The following is an 18,744-nucleotide window of genomic DNA, read 5'->3' on the forward strand; positions in this document are numbered from 1 at the left end:
TTTCATTCAAAATGAGTCCCGGTCGCTTTCGATGCTCTTTTAAAACCTCAGAAAAAATATTTTGAATCATTCAGTTAAACGTTTGCGTCTCCACCTAAGAAACTCTGATTATGCTGCAGGAATGAAACCCGGACTTCCAGTGATGGTCAGCTGTGACCTTCATTTGAGGTACTAACGTCCTGTGGGACTCGTCCGTCTCATCGTGGAGGAACTTTGTCCCGTTCGTCTTTACGACGTTGCTTCATTCAGGTGGGAACTTTGATCGTGTTTCCTGAAACCTTCTTGCTGCGTTTGATCTTTTCTCTCCGTGGTGCAGGTTTGGTTCAGACCCGTTTTGGACAGAGTCTCAGCCTCAGACGGCCTAACGGTTCCCCCGGGAACTCTCTGGTGTCCAGAGGAGGTCGCGGTCGACTCGGTGAGTCCACGCAGGAAGACTGCGGTCCACGTACAGCCGGTTCAGGTCCAGGTCCAGGTCCAGGTTCAGGTTCAGGTTCAGGTTTAGTTCCTGGCCTCTGGCACCATCTCTCTCTCATCTCTCTCTTATTTCTCATCTCTCTCTCATCTCTCCCTCTCATCTCTCTCATCTCTTTCAAATCTCTCTCTCACCTTTTTCCTCATCTCTCTCTCATTTTCCTCATCTCTCTCTCATCTCTCTCTCATCTCTCTGCCATGTTTCCCCGTCTGATAATTCTCAATAAAGGCTGCTGCTGACACAAAATCCTGAATTCATACTGCGTTTGCTCAGGTTCCTCGTCTGCACCATTCACCTTCTCAAATCCTTCGGGGTACTTAATATTGCCCATAAAAACATTTCCTTATTTGTTAAAAAAAACAAAGTGAAAAAGGTTCCCGGTCGTTTTTTCTTTCCAATATTGGACCAACAATCAAGTGATTTTTATGATGTTTTTACAAACGATCGCGTTAATTTAGTTTAAGTTTGATGTAAAACACTAAAAAAGGGGCGGTACCGCTGCACGCGACTGCTGATGGACCTCAGGGTGGGGATGTGGAGCCTCTCCTCCACACCCAGAGCCGGATTAACGCAAAGGCAAACTAGGCATGTGCCTAGGGCCCGATTGACAGGGGGGGCCCAGAAAGAGGGACAAAAAAAAAAAATCTTTTTTTTTTTTTTTTTTTTTTTTTTTTGTCTGCACACATATGGTTGATACCATGCCGGCAAAAACCTAAGGCATATATATATGTGCATTATTACTATATTTAGTATACATACATATATATATATACGCATACATACGCACAGGGCCGCCACAAGGGATGTGCGAACCGTGCGACCGCACGGGGCCTGGCGCCCCAAGGGGATGAAAAAAGAAAAAAAAGAAAGAAAATGGAAGAGTTTAATGCCTCTCTGAAAGGCACGTTTGATAAATTTGTTACAAAAATCACCGATCCGCCCGGGTCTCAAGCAGCCGTGGGGCCCCGTGTCGAGGCAAGAGATGATGATGATGAGGCAGGGGAAGGTATCCAGTATTTTGCTAATTGGAGAGTTAAAATTGCGCATAAAGACACCCGATCCGACCCAAAAATTTCGCCCCCCTGGCCATTTCACACAGGCCCCACAAATCTCCCAAACGGCTCTGCATACCCATACACATACATACATATACACATACAGACATACATACTACAGCAGACTTTGTTTTACTGCAAATTTTATTGGTCTTTGTAGATTTGACTTCTTATTTAACTAGTCAATTTAATCAACACATTTAATTAAGATTATCTGCAAAATGCTCACAATCGATAAGATAAGGATAATTTAATAGCATTTAATAGAGCGTTGTAATAACGTATAAATAATAAAAATCTAAAAATAGTCTGATAGACTGTTTAATATACAACACATGACTTATTTTGGAATACAAAGAACCAACTTGACTATGACTATGCTATGTAAAATGTGAATTAACTTTTATTAGTAACTTTGGTAAGTTTAAGACTTCAATTCATAAATAACAACGATGGAGGGGGGCCCAAAAATCACAGTCTGCCTAGTGTAGTCCATTTATTTAATCCGGCTCTGTCCACACCTGCTGTGCAGCTCTCCAGGAGCCAGGCTGAGAACCGCCAACTCTCACTTCATCACGCCATTGTGCTGCCAGGCGTTGGCGCGAGCAGCCGGTGGAGTGGGCCGGCGGCGAGTTACATAACGACGCCCCCTTTCCTCCCAGGAGTCCCTCCGTCTCCCAGCAGGCAGGAGGCGTGTTGGCACTCAGGTTCCAGGGTCCGTTGCTGCCGTGCCGCATCTCGGTTCGCCGCCGTCCTGGTTGGAGCGGCTCCATTCCCGGTCCAGTCTCATTTTCAGGAATTTCCTCTGGTAGAAAACGTACCAAACCAATCACAGCTGGGCTTTTTAAACAACCTTTTAAAGCTTTGACCAGTTAGATGAAGCTCCAGGGGCCCCAAGGCCTCGAGCACAGAGACTTCTTCACTTCCAAGAAGGAAACAAGCCCTAAAAGAAGAAGACACGCCCCTAAAAGAAGAAGACACGCCCCCTCCTACAACAGAAACATCAAAGCCTCCAGAAGGAGTTCTGCTGCCATCTAGAGGACAATCCTGACCAACACCAGCCGAGGGCTGAGGGCCGGTCAGGATTCACACAGAGGTTTGAGCATGAAGGAGCTCTGGAGGTCAGAGGTTAGTGTGGGAGGGGCCTATGTGGGAAGACCCAGATGGACCCGGGACTAAACCCCCCCCCCCCCAAGTAAACGGAATAATCACAATGAAGACAGTGATGCTGATGGAAGAGCATCTCCTGTCTTCATGGCTCACTTCCGCCATCTGCTGGCTGATTGTTCAGACTGCAGCTACAGAACAATTCACCCCCCCAGGTAGGTGATTAATTCTTTCTATATTTTTACTCCCTTTTTCTTACATAATAAAAAAGATATTTCCTTTTCCACCACACGCAAGTGCACAACCACCACACAAGTGCACACACACACACAACCAGGGTCAGTCATAAACAACGAGACTTCACAACGATGGTTGACGTCATCAGTCATTCTGTCGGTGGAGCTTTATGATTCATGTTTCCATGACGACCAGCATGAAGCACCGACCTGATAACGACCTGATAACAACAGGAGTCTGCCTTTTATTTAAAATATGTTTGGTTGTATCGCTGGAGGCAAACTCAAAAGTTTGTAAAGTGAGATCTAGAGAGATCTCGTGAGATCTAGTGCAACTTAGTGAGATCTCGTAAGATCTGAAGAAATCGCATGAGATCTAGTGCGACCATGTGAGATCCGGTAAGATCTAGAGAGATCTTGTGAGATCTGCTGCAACTTAGTGAGATCTACTGAGATCTAGAGAGATCTCGTGCAACTGAGTGAGATTTAGAGAGATGTAGTAACATCTCATGAGATCCAGTGAGATCTCATGAGATCTAGTAAGATCTTGTGAGATCTACTGAGAACACGTGAGATTTCGAGTGATCTAGAGAGATTTAGTGCAACCTCGTGAGATCTAGTGCGACCCTGTGAGATCTAGTGAGATCTACAGAGATCTAGTGACTCATTGGCTACTGAATGAAGCAAACCACCACAAACCAACTCTGCTAAGAAACGCAAACACAATTCTGTACGTAACGTTAAGAAAGAAAGAAGTGTAGATTCTTCATGGACGGCTACAGGCTCCCCGACAGCTATTCTTAGCTGCAGATCCGTTGGGGTGAAATGCCACACTTGAGCGGACGGCGTAAATAAAGCGCCGGCTGGTGGAGAGCAGCTCCGGAGGAAACGACATGTCACTTCAAATCAGAGTGACAACAAGGGGCAAAGGAAGGCGAGCGGTGCTCCCCCCCCCCCCCGACCGACGGAGCAGGTCTCTGCACCTCACTGACGAGCTGCAGCTTTTCGTCTTTTATATTCCTACAGGAGATGCTGCGGGTCATCCAGGAGGTCATGTGATGCAGCTGGTGCTTCTAAAAACAGTTGCACCTTTTATAAAAGTGATACTATAAATTAAATTAGAAATAAATCCTTATTCTTTTGACAATTTGGACATTCATCAGACTGATGAAGCAGCAAGTTTGACGTGTGCGTGCGTGCGTGGGTGGCACCAATGCCATCAAAAGACTGAGCAACAACAAGGCCCAGATGGAATTCCAGCTGAAATCCTCAAGCAGGGTGGAACAACTCTGCTTAGCCACATCCACAGCCTCCTTGGTAAAATCTGGGAGAAAGAGGAAATCCCAGCTGAACTCAGGGACGCATTAATTGTCACCATCTATAAGAAGGGTGATAAAGCGGACTGCAGTAACTACAGAGGCATCTCCCTGTTGTCCACAACAGGAAAAATACTGACCCGTATTTTGGCCAACAGATTGCTGCCATTGTCAGAAGAGATCCTCCCAGAGTCGCAGTGCGGCTTTCGTCCCGCTAGGGGAACCTCGGACATGGTTTTTGTAGCACGTCAACTGCAGGAAAAATGTTGCGAACAACATCTACCACTGTACATGGCCTTCATTGACCTAACAAAGTCGTTTGACTCCGTGAACAGAACTGCTCTCTGGGGTGCCCTCTCCAAGATTGGATGCCCTGAAAAGTATCTAAAGATCTTGCGTCTGTTGCACGATGACATGACCGCAACTGTGGTTGGAAATGGCATCTCTGAACAAACTCCCTTCAACGTCGCTACTGGGGTAAAGCAGGGCTGTATCATTGCACCAACCCTGTTTGCCATCTTCATCTCAGCCATCCTCCACCTCACCAGCCAGAACCTACCTGAGGGCGTCAAGTTCATGTATAGGACAGACGGCGGGCTCTTCAACCTGAACAGGTTTAGGGCAAAGGGCAAGATTCAAAGCTCTTCCATCACAGAGCTTCAGTACGCAGATGACAATGCTCTAGTTGCTCATCCTGAGGCTGACCTCCAGAACATCCTAAATGCTTTTGCCAGAGCATACCGACTCCTGGGACTTGATAACAACATCAAGAAAACTCAGATCCTGTACCAACCAGCTCCTGACACACACCCCCAACCCCCCACAATCTATGTGGGAGACAAAATGTTGGAAAATGTAGATCAATTTGCCTACCTTGGCAGTCTTCTTTCCATAAGAACTGTCATTGATGCTGAGATACTCCATCGCATAGGGTGTGCCAGCGCAGCTTTTGCTAGGCTGAGGAAGAGGGTTTTTGAGAATCGGGACATCCTTGTCAAGACCAAACTACTTGTCTACCAAGCAGTAGTTTTGCCCACTCTGCTCTATGGGGCTGATAGCTGGACCATCTACAGCAGACATCTGAAGGCCCTTGAGCGGTACCACCAGCAATGTCTCAGAAAGATCCTCAGGATCGGCTGGGAGGACAGGCGGACTAACATCAGCGTCCTGAAGGAGGCCAGCATCCCCAGCATCACCACAACCATCATCCGCCACCAGCTGCGATGGACAGGCCATGTTGTACGTATGCCTGACAACCGCCTGCCAAAGCAAATGCTGTACGGACAACTGAAGGAGGGGAAACGTAACCAAGGAGGGCAGAAGAAACGATATAAGGACATTATCAAAACCCACCTGAAGAAATGCCACTTTAATCTCAACACCTGGGAGGAGGCTGCTCTCCGGAGAGACATTTGGAGCAGGATGGTCCATGAAGGTACATCACAGTTGGAGAAGGACTTCCACTGTGCCGCGGAAACCAAGAGGCAACAAAGGAAGGAGAGATCTGCCACCAAAACCGCTCTCCGCACCACCACCACTACCCAGTCAAGCTGTCATATATGCCCCCACTGCGCAAGAGACTGTGGATCAAGGATCGGCCTCCACAGCCACCTGAAGACCCACAGATGACCATACTCACCGACAGGAGGACAATCATACTCGTTTCGAGTGATCGATGATGACGATGATGATGATGATTGTGTGTGTGTGTGTGTGTGTGTGTGTGTGTGTGTGTGTGTGTGTGTGTGTGTGTGTGTGTGTGTGTGTGTGTGTGTGTGTGTGTGTGTGTGTGTGTGTGTGTGTGTGTGTGTGTGTGTGTGTGTGTGTGTGTTGGAAGCAGGCCCGGCCCTAACCAATATGGCGCCCTAGGGAGAATTTAGGTGGCGCCCCTCTTGCATTGCAGTAAATTCCACTGCTGGTGTATGAATATATGAAAAATACAATATAAATAGCTTACATAAAGTATAAGATTTAAATACCCACAAAATAAAGTGTAAACAAGTGACATAAAATAAATAATGAATACAATAAACAAATAAATAATATAATAAATAAATAAGGCACTGCACACAACAAGATATTAAAGAAACTGCTTGATGCAGCTGCATCACTGGTGGGTTGTGCTGCTGAGGTGGAGGCGACAGGAGGAGTGCTTGATGTAGTTGGCCCTGAGAAACCTCAACAGTGCATCTGAAGAGAGAAGAAGAATATATGACACCAGTCTAATAATAAATATATGATACATAATATGATTTCAAGATTAAAATGAAATGAAATAATATAAATGAAAAATCTAAGAGATACATGCATGATGTTCACTATACTGTACATGTATAATATACAATGTACTTTTTCTGATATGCAAATTATATAAGATTCACTTTTATTGTCATTACAACGAAATGCTGATTAGCAGAATGCAAAGAAGTAGTAAACTGCAGTATAATACAGAATGTGGGAATGCTAAGTTAGGCTATAATATCAATGATGTGGACTTTAACACTGATCTAAAGTTTAACACTATAAACACACTTTAGACAATATGAACTGCAACACAACATACAGCTAGGCTCACAACTATAATAAAAGGGTGGAAAAGGAATAACATTTTGATTGACTATTACAAGCTAAGAAAACGTGAGCTAACCAGATGTCAATAAAAATGTAAAAAATAAACTAATTTTAGATTATAACACCTGCTGAATAGATCTACTATTTACACATTTCCCTGAGGAAAGTAAGGTGGGAGTAGTTACATTACTGTTTTCTAGGGGTGTAACGATACACTAATCTCACGATACGGTACGATACACGATATTGAGCTCACGATAACGATACGATATTATAGCAGTATTTTTTTAACAACCTTGAATGAGGAACGAGTGGAAAAAAATGTTGCTTTATAACTGTTTAAGTTTTAAAGAGAAAGCCAGGCCAACCATTTTCCACAAACTGAACTAAAAGTAAATGTCAGGTTTGCATTTTGCATCTTCAGTTTCATACAAGTACAAATATTTTGCCACAAACTGAATAGTTTCTCTCATGTATGATTTGACTTTTTTCTTTCTAATTTAACAACTAAAATGAAATAAATAAATCAAAGTAAATAAATACATACAATTTTACATCATAAAAAAGATTGATTCATGTTCACCTTATAAGTGTAAGGGGAGATTTCTTTTTGTTAAGAAGTTTATTTTGGTAATTCAGGGTTCATTATTTTATAAATATATTCTTTATATTCTGATGTAAATCAGGGACTATAATGACACTAGTCAGTTTATCTGTAGTGATTAGTCTGTTTTCGATTGGGCGGAGTGATACGCCACAGTACGGCACTAGCTGCTGTGTTGATGCTCTAAAAATCCTACACTGTTGAGGGACATTAAAGTACACTGGTACACAGCAGAAGTTGCCCGCGTGTTTATCCTACTCACGACCCCAAAAAGGTTTAATTTAATAAGGTAAGGCTTAACTCTACACCAGCCTTACATAAGTAAAAGTTCAGAGCTCAAAACGGGACCACAAAACTGGACTAGTTTCTTCTGAGCGGAGTAAGATTTTGGTCCGCGGGTCGAGGTGCGGCCGCGGCCGTGGCCGGATGCGCATTTCTAGTCAACACAATAGATTAATATTAATAACCCAATATCGCGATACACTTTGTCACCTCCACGACACGTATTGTGACGTTTTTGTATCGCAAAATTTCCTGGCACGATATATTGTTACACCCCTACTGTTTTCCATAACAGCTTAGGCCCTTCCATAACATTAACTGACAAAACTAACAATTAACGCTAGCTATTTATTGATTAGCAAACCATGTTATGCTAATAGTTAACGACATTATCGTCGTTCTGCAAAAGACAAATAATGTCATGACTCATGACATCATCCTTATTGTAAGGTTACCTCTGTCTTTGTCTCTTTTTTCCTCCTCTTCTTTTCTTCTTTTCCTCCCCTGGGCGCCAGAGTTTAGGACGTTTTGACATTTTGTTTACGAGCTTGCCATTGTGTCACATCAAAAAGCGTCTAAGGAAAGTATTATTATTATTATTATTATTATTATTATTATTATTATTATTATTATTATTATTATTATTATTATTATTATTTAATAGGCTTTGCTATGCAGTTAAATTAATGTGGGCTCATTATCTTCATATTAACACATAATACCAACTAGTTTTAAGAATAGTGGAAGTTAATTTTTTTCTTCCCCCATTTGTAGTGCCCCCTGGATGGACGGCGCCCTCAGCATTTGCCAATACTGCCTATGCCACGGGCCAACTCTGGTTGGAAGAGCATTCATGCATCTTTTTTGCACATTGAAAGAACTGAGAGCTACCAGTCGTGTAGAGCTGCCAGAGCTACCAGTCCGATTATGACGGCATGAGAACAACTGCTCTGTGATAAAAATTCTCAGATGAAGGGCAACAAAAACACAACTTCACTTCCTTCAGCTAAACTCTGAAACTGGTCCAACCGTTTTTCTGTCAGAAAATCCAAAACTCAGTTAAATCCCATAATTCCAAACTTCCGTAGGCGAATCAAGATCTCGCCGGTTCATCCCAGAACCTTCCTGTCCCTCGCAGGAACCAACAAGACCTGAAGGTGCCGGTCACCATCTCCACCAGAGCGATGCGTAAACATGTGGACTGACCGATGGGAACCAGAGGCCTCATTTATAAAAGAGTGTGTAGGATTCATACTAAAAGTTTACGTGCGCTCAAAAGCCGAAAATGGCGTGCACACAAAAAAATCCTGATTTACAAAAAGTGTGCACGCACATCTGCACGCAATGTTCTCTTTATAAATCACAGTCCAGCTGGAAGGTTGCGGCAGGTGAATTCGCCTCATATCCCGCCCTCTACACGCCCACTTTTTACCATGAATGGTCAATGCAAAGTAGGCTACTTCATGACTGTTTTTGCATATAAATGATCCTGCTGATCATGCGCAGCGCCTGCCTGCAGTCTGTTTCCTACACTGCTGTGCGTCATTAAAACCTGGTTAAAAAAAACAACATTTTGACCTCAGTCATTTGATTTCAGATCCATGACAACTCTGAGGGAGTGAATTTTATTTGTACCACGCCAGGAGAGTTTATATCAAGCATTCCATTTATTTCTAATGTGATTGTTTGGCAGTCAGTTCAGCCAATCATTGGGAGTTATCACTCCCTAATTTGTTAATTGTTGATTATAATAAATGGGGTAAGTAAAAAATGTGGTAAGAAAAAAAATGATTCAAGACAATGAGTCATGTGTCGAGCCAGGCCACCGTGCCACTAAATTTGTCAGAACCATGTTTGAGGCACAAATGACTTGTACATTTATTGAATGCGAATTTTTACGGTTCACAAAGACAAATTAATTTTCGCTCGGAGCACTTATAGCAATGTGAGTGCGGGTCGGTCTGTCTGACACTGGACCCAGTTCAGCACATAGATCCAAGAGCACTGCTCTAGGGAATCGAAATCGGCTTATTGGCCAGGAAATCTTCTTGGTCCCTAAATACTCTCTCCATCCTGATCCTGCAATTTACGTGGTCCTCGGAGCAGTGCCAGCGCATCCATTATGCAGCATTACGCACGGCTGTCACCACGCAATTTATATTCTTACTCAGCAATTGGACTGATTGTTACACACCTTGTCACAATAAATAATCAATCTGGTGTTATTCACCACTCCATACCATTTGAAGATGGAAATATGATATATGAAGGTAGTACCTACTGCAAATACAGGCGTAATGGCTCACTTACGGAATACATAGATCTAAAACACTGCTGGCTTGGGTGTACATGGATCTATAAGTCTGATATGTGATGACATTAAAAGTATGACATGAATCTGGCTTCATTTCACCACCTCACCGTCTGCGTCGCCAGTTCCCCATATCTTTAAAATGTTCGTGCGCTAGGATCAAAGTTTGCATAGAGATACGCACATTTTCCCATTACATTTCTTTTAATAAATCCCAACCTTTGCGTAGAAGGTGGCATGCGCATCTTTCAAGCCCTGTTTGGTGCGCACGCAAGCTTGATAAATGAGGCCCCAGATGAGGGCAACAAGACACAGGTGGGGAGCAATCAATGGGGGGGGGGGGGCAGAAACGGAGCAATGAGCACCTTAAAGCAGGACAGGAGGTGAGGATAAACCCTGAGGGGGGGCGGGTACCACACAGATCTGGGGGAGGATCCCTTGATTGATGACCTCCTTTCTCTGGCTTTCATGCGTCAGACAGCATCGGCGAGACCTTGAGGATTGAAACGAAGCCGTCTCAGATGTTTTATTCAACCCTGACACCCCGCTGTGACAGTAAGCCGCCGCGCTGCAGAAAAACCCCCGACGTGGCAGTTTTGGTTTTTTAAAAAGGCTTGAAAGTGGCAGGTAGACAATGTCAGATGGAGAGACGGGTGAAGCATAAGCTTTAAAACTGCAGAAGTACTTAGTTACAGTCCGACACGGCTTTAAACATACGTGCAGCCTTGGAGATTATATTTAAATGCCTCGTTTTGAAAACTGTGGATGTAAACAGAGAAGGAAGGAAAGTGTATTTATAACTCTGCTAGCGGCTCAAGCATCAGCAAAATCCTCCAAATCTAACGTCCTCAGTCCCAACTAGACTTGAAGGTCTCCAGACCAGTTGTTTATGGTCCTGGTCTCAGTCTCTGGGTCTCGCCAGGTCTCAGACTCCAAGACACCAAGGTGACAGAATCTGGTATCAGCAGTTCTTCCTCTTGTTAATGTACAGTTTTGTAAACTATTTGTATTTCGCATCTGATTGAATGTTTTGGTGCATCTGCATATGTCTGTATTTAATTACAGTTTTGTGTTCCTAACAGCCTTGTTTGAATAAATAAAAGGATAATATTTGCATATCGTTGTGATTGATGAAGCATCAGGTCCATTTCAATGATGCTGATATACAGATCATCATCCATCCATCTATCCATCCATCATCCATCCACCTATCCATCCATCTATCCATCCATCATCCATCCACCTATCCATCCATCTATCCATCCATCAACCATCCACCCATCTATCCATCATCCATCCACCATCCATCTATCATCTATCCATCTATCCATCCATCATCCATCCATCAATCATTCATCCATCCATCATCCACCCAACCATCCATCAATGGATTGAGTGGTATATGGATAGTATTTGCATATCTTTGTGATTGATTAAGCATCAGGTCCATTTCAGTGATGCTGATATACGGTGTAATCTGATTACTATGATGGTATATAATGTAATTTCAATCTTTAATATCCAAAATTCAGGTTTCATCTCCAAATTCAGTCCAATTTAAATCTATTTACTATTCATTCCTTTTCTGAGGGGGAGGGGGGTGTTGGAGACTGGTTATTCTGGTAGATACTTTGGGACTAGTTAGTAGTCGTGTCAATCCTTAAAAGCACTGGAGTCAATCCTCCAGTAGTGTAGAAATAGCGGTAGTGCAGTCGCCACACATATCTGATCTCAGCTGATGGATGAAAACATTTATATTGAGTTCAACATCATCATCCACTTCTCTGTTATTGTGCTGCAGTTGAATACAAGCTCATATGGAATCTAGCTGAACCAGGATGATGTTCTACAATCACGCAGGATCAGGACGTTTGGTCTTGGTCTTGAGCTGAACTAGTCCTGGTCTTGATTCTCTCTGGTCTTGGTCCTGGTTCAGGGGGTCTGGACTACAAATCTACCTGTGGTGAAATCACAGGCGTAGTTGTCCAGTTCTTTTTACACAGTTTATTTTTACGGCTCTGGATGAAAATAGCTACAGAATCAAATGTTCCAAAAAAGATACAAATAGAGTAATTTACATAACATAGATAAATAAATTTGGGCTTAAATGAACAAATAAATAATGATTGTCTGTGGAAACAAGCAGGGGCGCCTCCAAAAATGTTTCATGGGGGGGCCAGATGTGGCCACTTAAATTCTTGGGGTGGACACCAAAACTAAAAGCTGTAATGTATTGTTTTGTTGCTGCGGCCATCATTACAGGATTTTATTATACTGTTGTAGTATACAGGCTCAGAAATACTTTTTTTTTTTTTTTTTACTTTCTAACTTGTCTGCATTAATGGTTAAATAAATAAATATATATATGTATATATATATATATTTATTTATTTTTATTTATTTTTTTATTATTATTATTATTTTACCTCTTTTCTTATCATTTATTTCATTTATTTGGTATTTAAGCGTACTCTTAAATTAAATACTTTCTGAAAACCGTGAATGAGATGTGTAACTGCGGTAGCCTACTCTACTGCCCTTAGTTTTCAGCAACTTGTGCTTTTTATTATTTTTTTCATAATTTTATTTCATTTTATTTGTTATTTACTGTCTAATTATGTCTTGCCGCTTTTAATGCTGATGTAAAGCACTGAATTACCTTATGTTGAATTGTGCTAAATAAATAAACTTGCCTTGCTTGCTATATATATATATATATATATATATATATATATATATATATATATATATATATACAAATATTTTTTACTTTTATTTATTTGTTTCTTTTTTATATTCATTTATTTTTTATTATTAGGCTCAGAAATACTCAAAGAAACGCCTACTGATATGCATTTGGCCCAAATGATTTGGGATGAAACGCATAACTGACGATAGAATCTACTGTATGTGACCGGCAAGTGTTTTTTTTTTGTTTTTTTTATTGAGGCAAGTGGGGTGGCCAGCAAATTTGTAGGGGGGACCGTGGCCACTGGAAACCAGCCCCGTTATTCTGCATCCCCGCTGCTCCACATGAAAGAGTGGCAGCTTATTTTTCAGCCTCCTTCCTCTGACAGGAGAGCCGGAGAGCGCGCCGGGGCGGAGCTTTCAGCACCCTGGACAGCGATCAGCACCGAGGCGCGGACAGCTCCGGCGCGGAAGTTTCCCGGTGTTATGCCGGATTCAGCACCCCTGCCGTGAAAAGCACCCCCTCGTCGTACACACAATGACAAAAATTATATTCTCATTCCACACACTCACAAGAACACATACTTAGGAGTTTATATTCAATGATAAGTAGACCAAGAAAGAAAACAACACACTGACACTTCAATATATTTATATATACACACTCACACAAACACATACTTAGGAGTTTATATTATATATATTTACAAATATTATGGAAGACAACACAGTAAGCAGGCTATTAATTAATGACATCAATAACCATTTACTCGATTTTTGTTATCTGTGACTGTGATTGTGGGAAAGTATGAATATTGTGGAATCCATGAGCGCATTTAAACATGAATCATTAACACAAAACTGGACGCTAAACAGTGTGTACGACGAGGGGGTGCTTTTCACGGCAGGGGTGCTGAATCCGGCACAACACCGGTAAAGGCTGATTTATGGTTCCGCGTTACACCAACGCAGAGCCTACGGCGTAAGGTACGCGTAGGCTCTGCGTCGATTTAACGCAGAACCATAATTCCGGCTTAATGAGCATGACGAGGCCGTGGGAGGGCCGTGGGCGGGAGGGAGGGAGGGGTCTGCCAGCATCTCCCTCTCATGCACCGGGGAGCTGAATCAGTCGGGGATCGGAGCCGCCGCAGACGGACGCGGAGCCATCAGCCGAACCGCAGCTCGGTGCTTAACCGCCTCTTACCGGAGATAATCACATGTGTCATCGTGTCTGATGACTGAGTGCTTCTGGAGAAGTGAAGAGAAGAGTGTTTTCCACTGGGAGGAACTTGGAAGTGCTTACATTTTTTTTTTTTCTGCAAATAATTATTTGGATTCCAGCCGTAAATATTGCTAAGTTGCCTGAACGACGGAGTTTGAACCGGTTCCGCCTCCATGGCCGTGACGGAGAGACCCACAACTGATGAAACAGGTGTTCTGCCAATCCTTATACCTGCCGAGATATGCTACTTTGTGGTTCGATTTCCAAAGTTTGATTGCCACGCCCATCATTTCTTGCACGATGTAAAACTGATAATACGGGATGTTGAGTATTTGATCCTTCAAAATACACTACCCATGACATGAATTGCATTACACTTTGTGAACATTATACGATAAAGAGAAAAAAACATCAATTCTATTGCTTTATTTGATATTCATTCAGTCATTCGCCTTTATTTAGCCAGGCAGGTCATTAAGAACAGATTCTTATTTACAATGACGGCCTGGCAAGTGACAAGATAGATAGATAGATAGATAGATAGATAGATAGATAGATAGATAGATAGATAGATAGATAGATAGATAGATAGATAGATAGATAGATAGATAGATAGATAGATAGATAGATAGATAGATAGATCTTTATTGTCATTGTCACTATGTACAACGCTCTCCAGTCAGCGCATCATATAAAAAATAAAATAAGTGAAAAATAAATCAATAAAATGAAATAAAAACAAATAATATATATATATTTATCTAGACACATTCACCCCTCCACACATACATCAACATACGGACATTACAAGAACTTTCATCAACATACAATCATTTTTTGTTATTGCACATCAGCTCCTGTTTTTGTTAAGAGTGGTTATTGCTGTTGGACCATTTGGGGGGAAAGGAAGTGGTTTAGGGAGTAAAACACAGTAAAATTGTAGCTCTACAAAGGTAGAAAACCATTAGGTAGCATTTTTTGGCAGCAGAAATTGGCAGAACACATGGCTGACCTGGAACTGTTGCACCTGGACCAGCCCGGACCCGGACCAGGAGCCAGACCTGGATCCTCTAGACCCGGAGCCGGAGAGCGCGCCGGCGCGGAGCTTTCAGCACCCTGGACAGCGATCAGCACCGAGGCGCGGACAGCTCCGGAGACCAGTTCCACCCGCAAACCTGACCTGGACCAGGACCTGGACCAGGACCTGGACCAGGACCTGGACCAGGTTGGGGGGATGGAGACCCCAGAACTCTTCCTGCGGTCCGAGGACGACTCCCAGGAACTTTTCCAGCTCTCCGAGGACGAGCTGTCCTCCGGCTCCGTGGACTACGGCTTCATCCTGGCCGTGGCCTGCCTGGTGACAGGCATCTCTCTGGTGGCCGTCACCTACACGGTCCCCCGGGACCCGGGCCCGGGCCTGGACCTGGATGCCGTGACCGCGCGCGAGATGGAGCGGCTGGAGCGGGAGCGCGCTCGCGTGGGCGCGCACCTGGACCGCTGCGTGATCGCGGGGCTGTGCCTGCTGACCCTCGGGGGCGCGCTGCTGTCCACGCTGCTCACGGCGTCCCTGTGGAAGAGCAGGGCGATGCGGAGGAAGGCCCTGGCGTGGACCGCGGGGCGGTACGGCTCCATCAGCCTCAGGTCCAGCTCCACGCTGGAGTCCTGCTCGCAGCTGTCGGCCGACGAGGACCTGGAGGCGCTGGGATGAATCTGAGGACCTGAATCTGTGGATCTGAATCTGTGGATCTGAATCTGTGGACCTGAATCTCTAGATCTGAATCTGTGGACCTGAATCTGTGGATCTGAATCTGTGGACCTTAATCTCTGGATCTGAATCTGTGGACCTGAATCTGTGGATCTGAATCTGTGGACCTGAATCTGTGGATCTGAATCTGTGGACCTTAATCTCTGGATCTGAATCTGTGGACCTGAATCTGTGGATCTGAATCTGTGGACCTGAATCTGTGGACCTTAATCTGTGGATCTGAATCTGTGGACCTAAATCTGTGGATCTGAATATGTGGACCTGAATGTGTGGACCTAAATCTGAGGACCTGAATTGTGGATCTGAATCTGTGGACCTAAATCTGTGGATCTGAATCTGTGGATCTAAATCTGTGGATCTGAATCTGTGGACCTAAATCTGTGGATCTGAATCTGTGGACCTAAATCTGTGGATCTGAATCTGTGGACCTAAATCTGTGGATCTGAATCTGTGGATCTGAATCTGTGGATCTGAATCTGTGGACCTGAATCTAAGGATCTGAATCTGCTGAGTCTGTGGATCTGAATCTGTGGATCTAAATCTGTGGATCTAAATCTGTGGACCTAAATCTGTGGATCTAAATCTGTGGACCTAAATCCGAGGACCTGAATCCGTGGACCTGGAACCAGGGGCGCCAGATGGGGCCACTTAAATTCTCGGGCCAAAACTAAAAGCCATCATTGCAGGACATTATTATATACTGTATATATTGCCTGCATATATACAGTATTAATGGTTAATACCATGTTCGAAAAACCTAAGGCATATATATATATATATATATATATATATATATATATATATATATATATATATATATATATATATATATGTATATATATATATATATATGTATATATATATATATATATATATATATATATATATATATATATTTTATATATATATTTTATATATATATAAAATATTAAAATATATATCATATATCATATATGAAAAAGCTTTAATGTCCCCGAAGGGCAATTTGGTTTGCAACCACAGGACAACATACATATATATCCCACTTCAAACACACAATACAATAAATAAATAAATATAATAAAAACAGTCAGCACATCACATTGTTCCCCCTATAGGCTGTTTAAAAACTTTACCGCAGTGGCTCTGGCTTGATAAATGTGATCCAGGTCATTCAGGCTAATGCCAATTGTTTTCTGGCAGAGTTTGACCACATTCCTCAGCTTGTTTTTATTTAAAATGCTGAGGTTACCAAACCAGCAGATCAAAGCAAAAGTTAAAATAGACTCAATAAAAGATGAATAAAACATTTTAAGAAGCTTCTTATCAACGTTAAAACACCTCAGTTTTCTCAGATAAAACAATCTTTGATATAGTTTATTAATACATATATTTATATATATGTGTGACGGGTGGGACACTAGGACCTGGGAGCCACCTACCTAGACTCATGCAGAGCAGTAATCTGAGCCTGTATAAACTCTCGTGAGAAGAGCGGAAGTATCGTTTGTTCTCGTTTGCTCCGTTGGGATCAGTGCGTGCGTGTGTGGGTGTGAGTGCAGCACCTGTGTGTCTAAAGTACCAAGACTGTGAATGGTGCTGTTGGGGACAGATTCCACACACACACATCTTAGCAACAGAAACAAGGTATGACTCATGCATTGGCATGCAACCACTTTCAGTCTGATTCTTTATATTGTTAATTTAAGAATTAATATTATTTTGTTTTCTTACTGTGTTAGACTGGACCTGAATTCCTGTGAGGATCCTGAGCCTTACCCTTACTTGCTGGGCAAGTAAATGCTGTAGGCCCAAGAGGTAGAGTGTTAAACTGGCCAGTATATGATGATGGACAGTATAAGTATTCAGTGTCTAATTGGTCTGTGTATATTGCAGGCTGGACTGGTGACACAGCGGTCAGCAGGCAGCCATTGCTCCTTTCCTCCATTTTATTTTTATACAGTTTTATTTTTATACAGTTTTTATTTGAAGCGTTGCTACTCTCGTGCCTCAACTATTTTTGTAGGAAGTGTTATTTTATTTTGGTGTACTTCGTACATGGTGACCGGGCCCCCCCCCCTTCCCCACTTCTACAGTGTGACGTTTTTATAGTATTTTTAATAGTATTGGTGTGCTCATTTGTGCCTTTGAGCAGTGCTTTTATTTATTTTTATTTACGTTTGCAGTGATGTAGTAGGAGGTGTTATTGTGTCCCTCGGTCCCGTACCTAAAGTACCCATTTTATCTGTTGGATGGCTTGTTTCTTTTAATTGTGATTATCAATAAATGTGATATAATTGTACACACAGAAGCCTCTGTCTCTCCCTAAAGTTACCATTACCTGCATGGGGATTTTGATTACCAGATGATTGTTTAAAAGGGTATGAGCAGCACTCATTTGGTCACATTTGGCGTTGTTGGCAGGATCAGAGGCTTTTTGTGTTTATGAATTGGAGGCACAGAGTTTTGTACAGCAACGTGTTAGGGTTGGAGGAAAGGAGCAGTGGTTGTCCAGGAGATCAAGAGGACCTCATCGCCTCCTAGTGGCAGTATCACCTGGAAGCACATATCCTGGACATTTCTGTTGGTGGTGTTCACCGCTGCCCTAGGTTCTTCATAGTTTGGTGCTGTGTTGAAAGCTGGAAAAAATGTCTGAACCTGATGAACAAATCAGGGCATTGACCGAGCTTGTGGAGCAGCTACAGGCAGAAAATAACAGGCTGCGAGACAGGGGTAATGTTGCTTTTAATACAGAGACCCCTGGGCCATCTAGCCAGGTAGCGGCTGACGGTGTTGGCGAGAACTCAGCACCAGAGCGGGTGTATATTTATGCACCGAGAGAGAGGAAATGTCCACGCTTCTCAGGCGTTATGACTCAGGATGGTTTAACTGTGGAGGATTGGGTGGAGGAGGCGCGAAAGTCCCTGTCAGTGAGACATACATCTCCAGCTGAACAGGCAGCCTTTCTCTGTGATCTCTTAGATGGGGAAGCTAAGAGGGAAATTAAATTTGGTTCTCCTGCAGACAGAGCAAATCCTGAGTCTATTTTTAATATTTTATTGGATAACTTTGGTTGTGATCAGACCTATGTGACACTACAAAGGCAGTTCTTTCAACGCAGACAACAGGATAATGA

At 42.9% G+C, this 18,744-nt stretch overlaps 1 protein-coding gene across 1 annotated transcript; it reads left to right on the forward strand.

The window, feature by feature from the left end:
- Positions 1-15,081: 15,081 nt before the first annotated feature.
- On the forward strand, positions 15,082-16,046 carry LOC133461470 (transmembrane protein 74). Its single transcript, XM_061742406.1, has one exon. It carries the CDS (start codon positions 15,099-15,101, stop codon positions 15,570-15,572), a length of 474 nt encoding a protein of 157 aa, XP_061598390.1. The 5' UTR covers positions 15,082-15,098; the 3' UTR covers positions 15,573-16,046.
- The last annotated feature ends 2,698 nt before the right edge of the window (positions 16,047-18,744 follow it).

Source organism: Cololabis saira, chromosome 15 (genome assembly GCF_033807715.1).
Source record: "Cololabis saira isolate AMF1-May2022 chromosome 15, fColSai1.1, whole genome shotgun sequence".
Taxonomy (NCBI): Eukaryota; Metazoa; Chordata; class Actinopteri; order Beloniformes; family Belonidae; genus Cololabis; species Cololabis saira.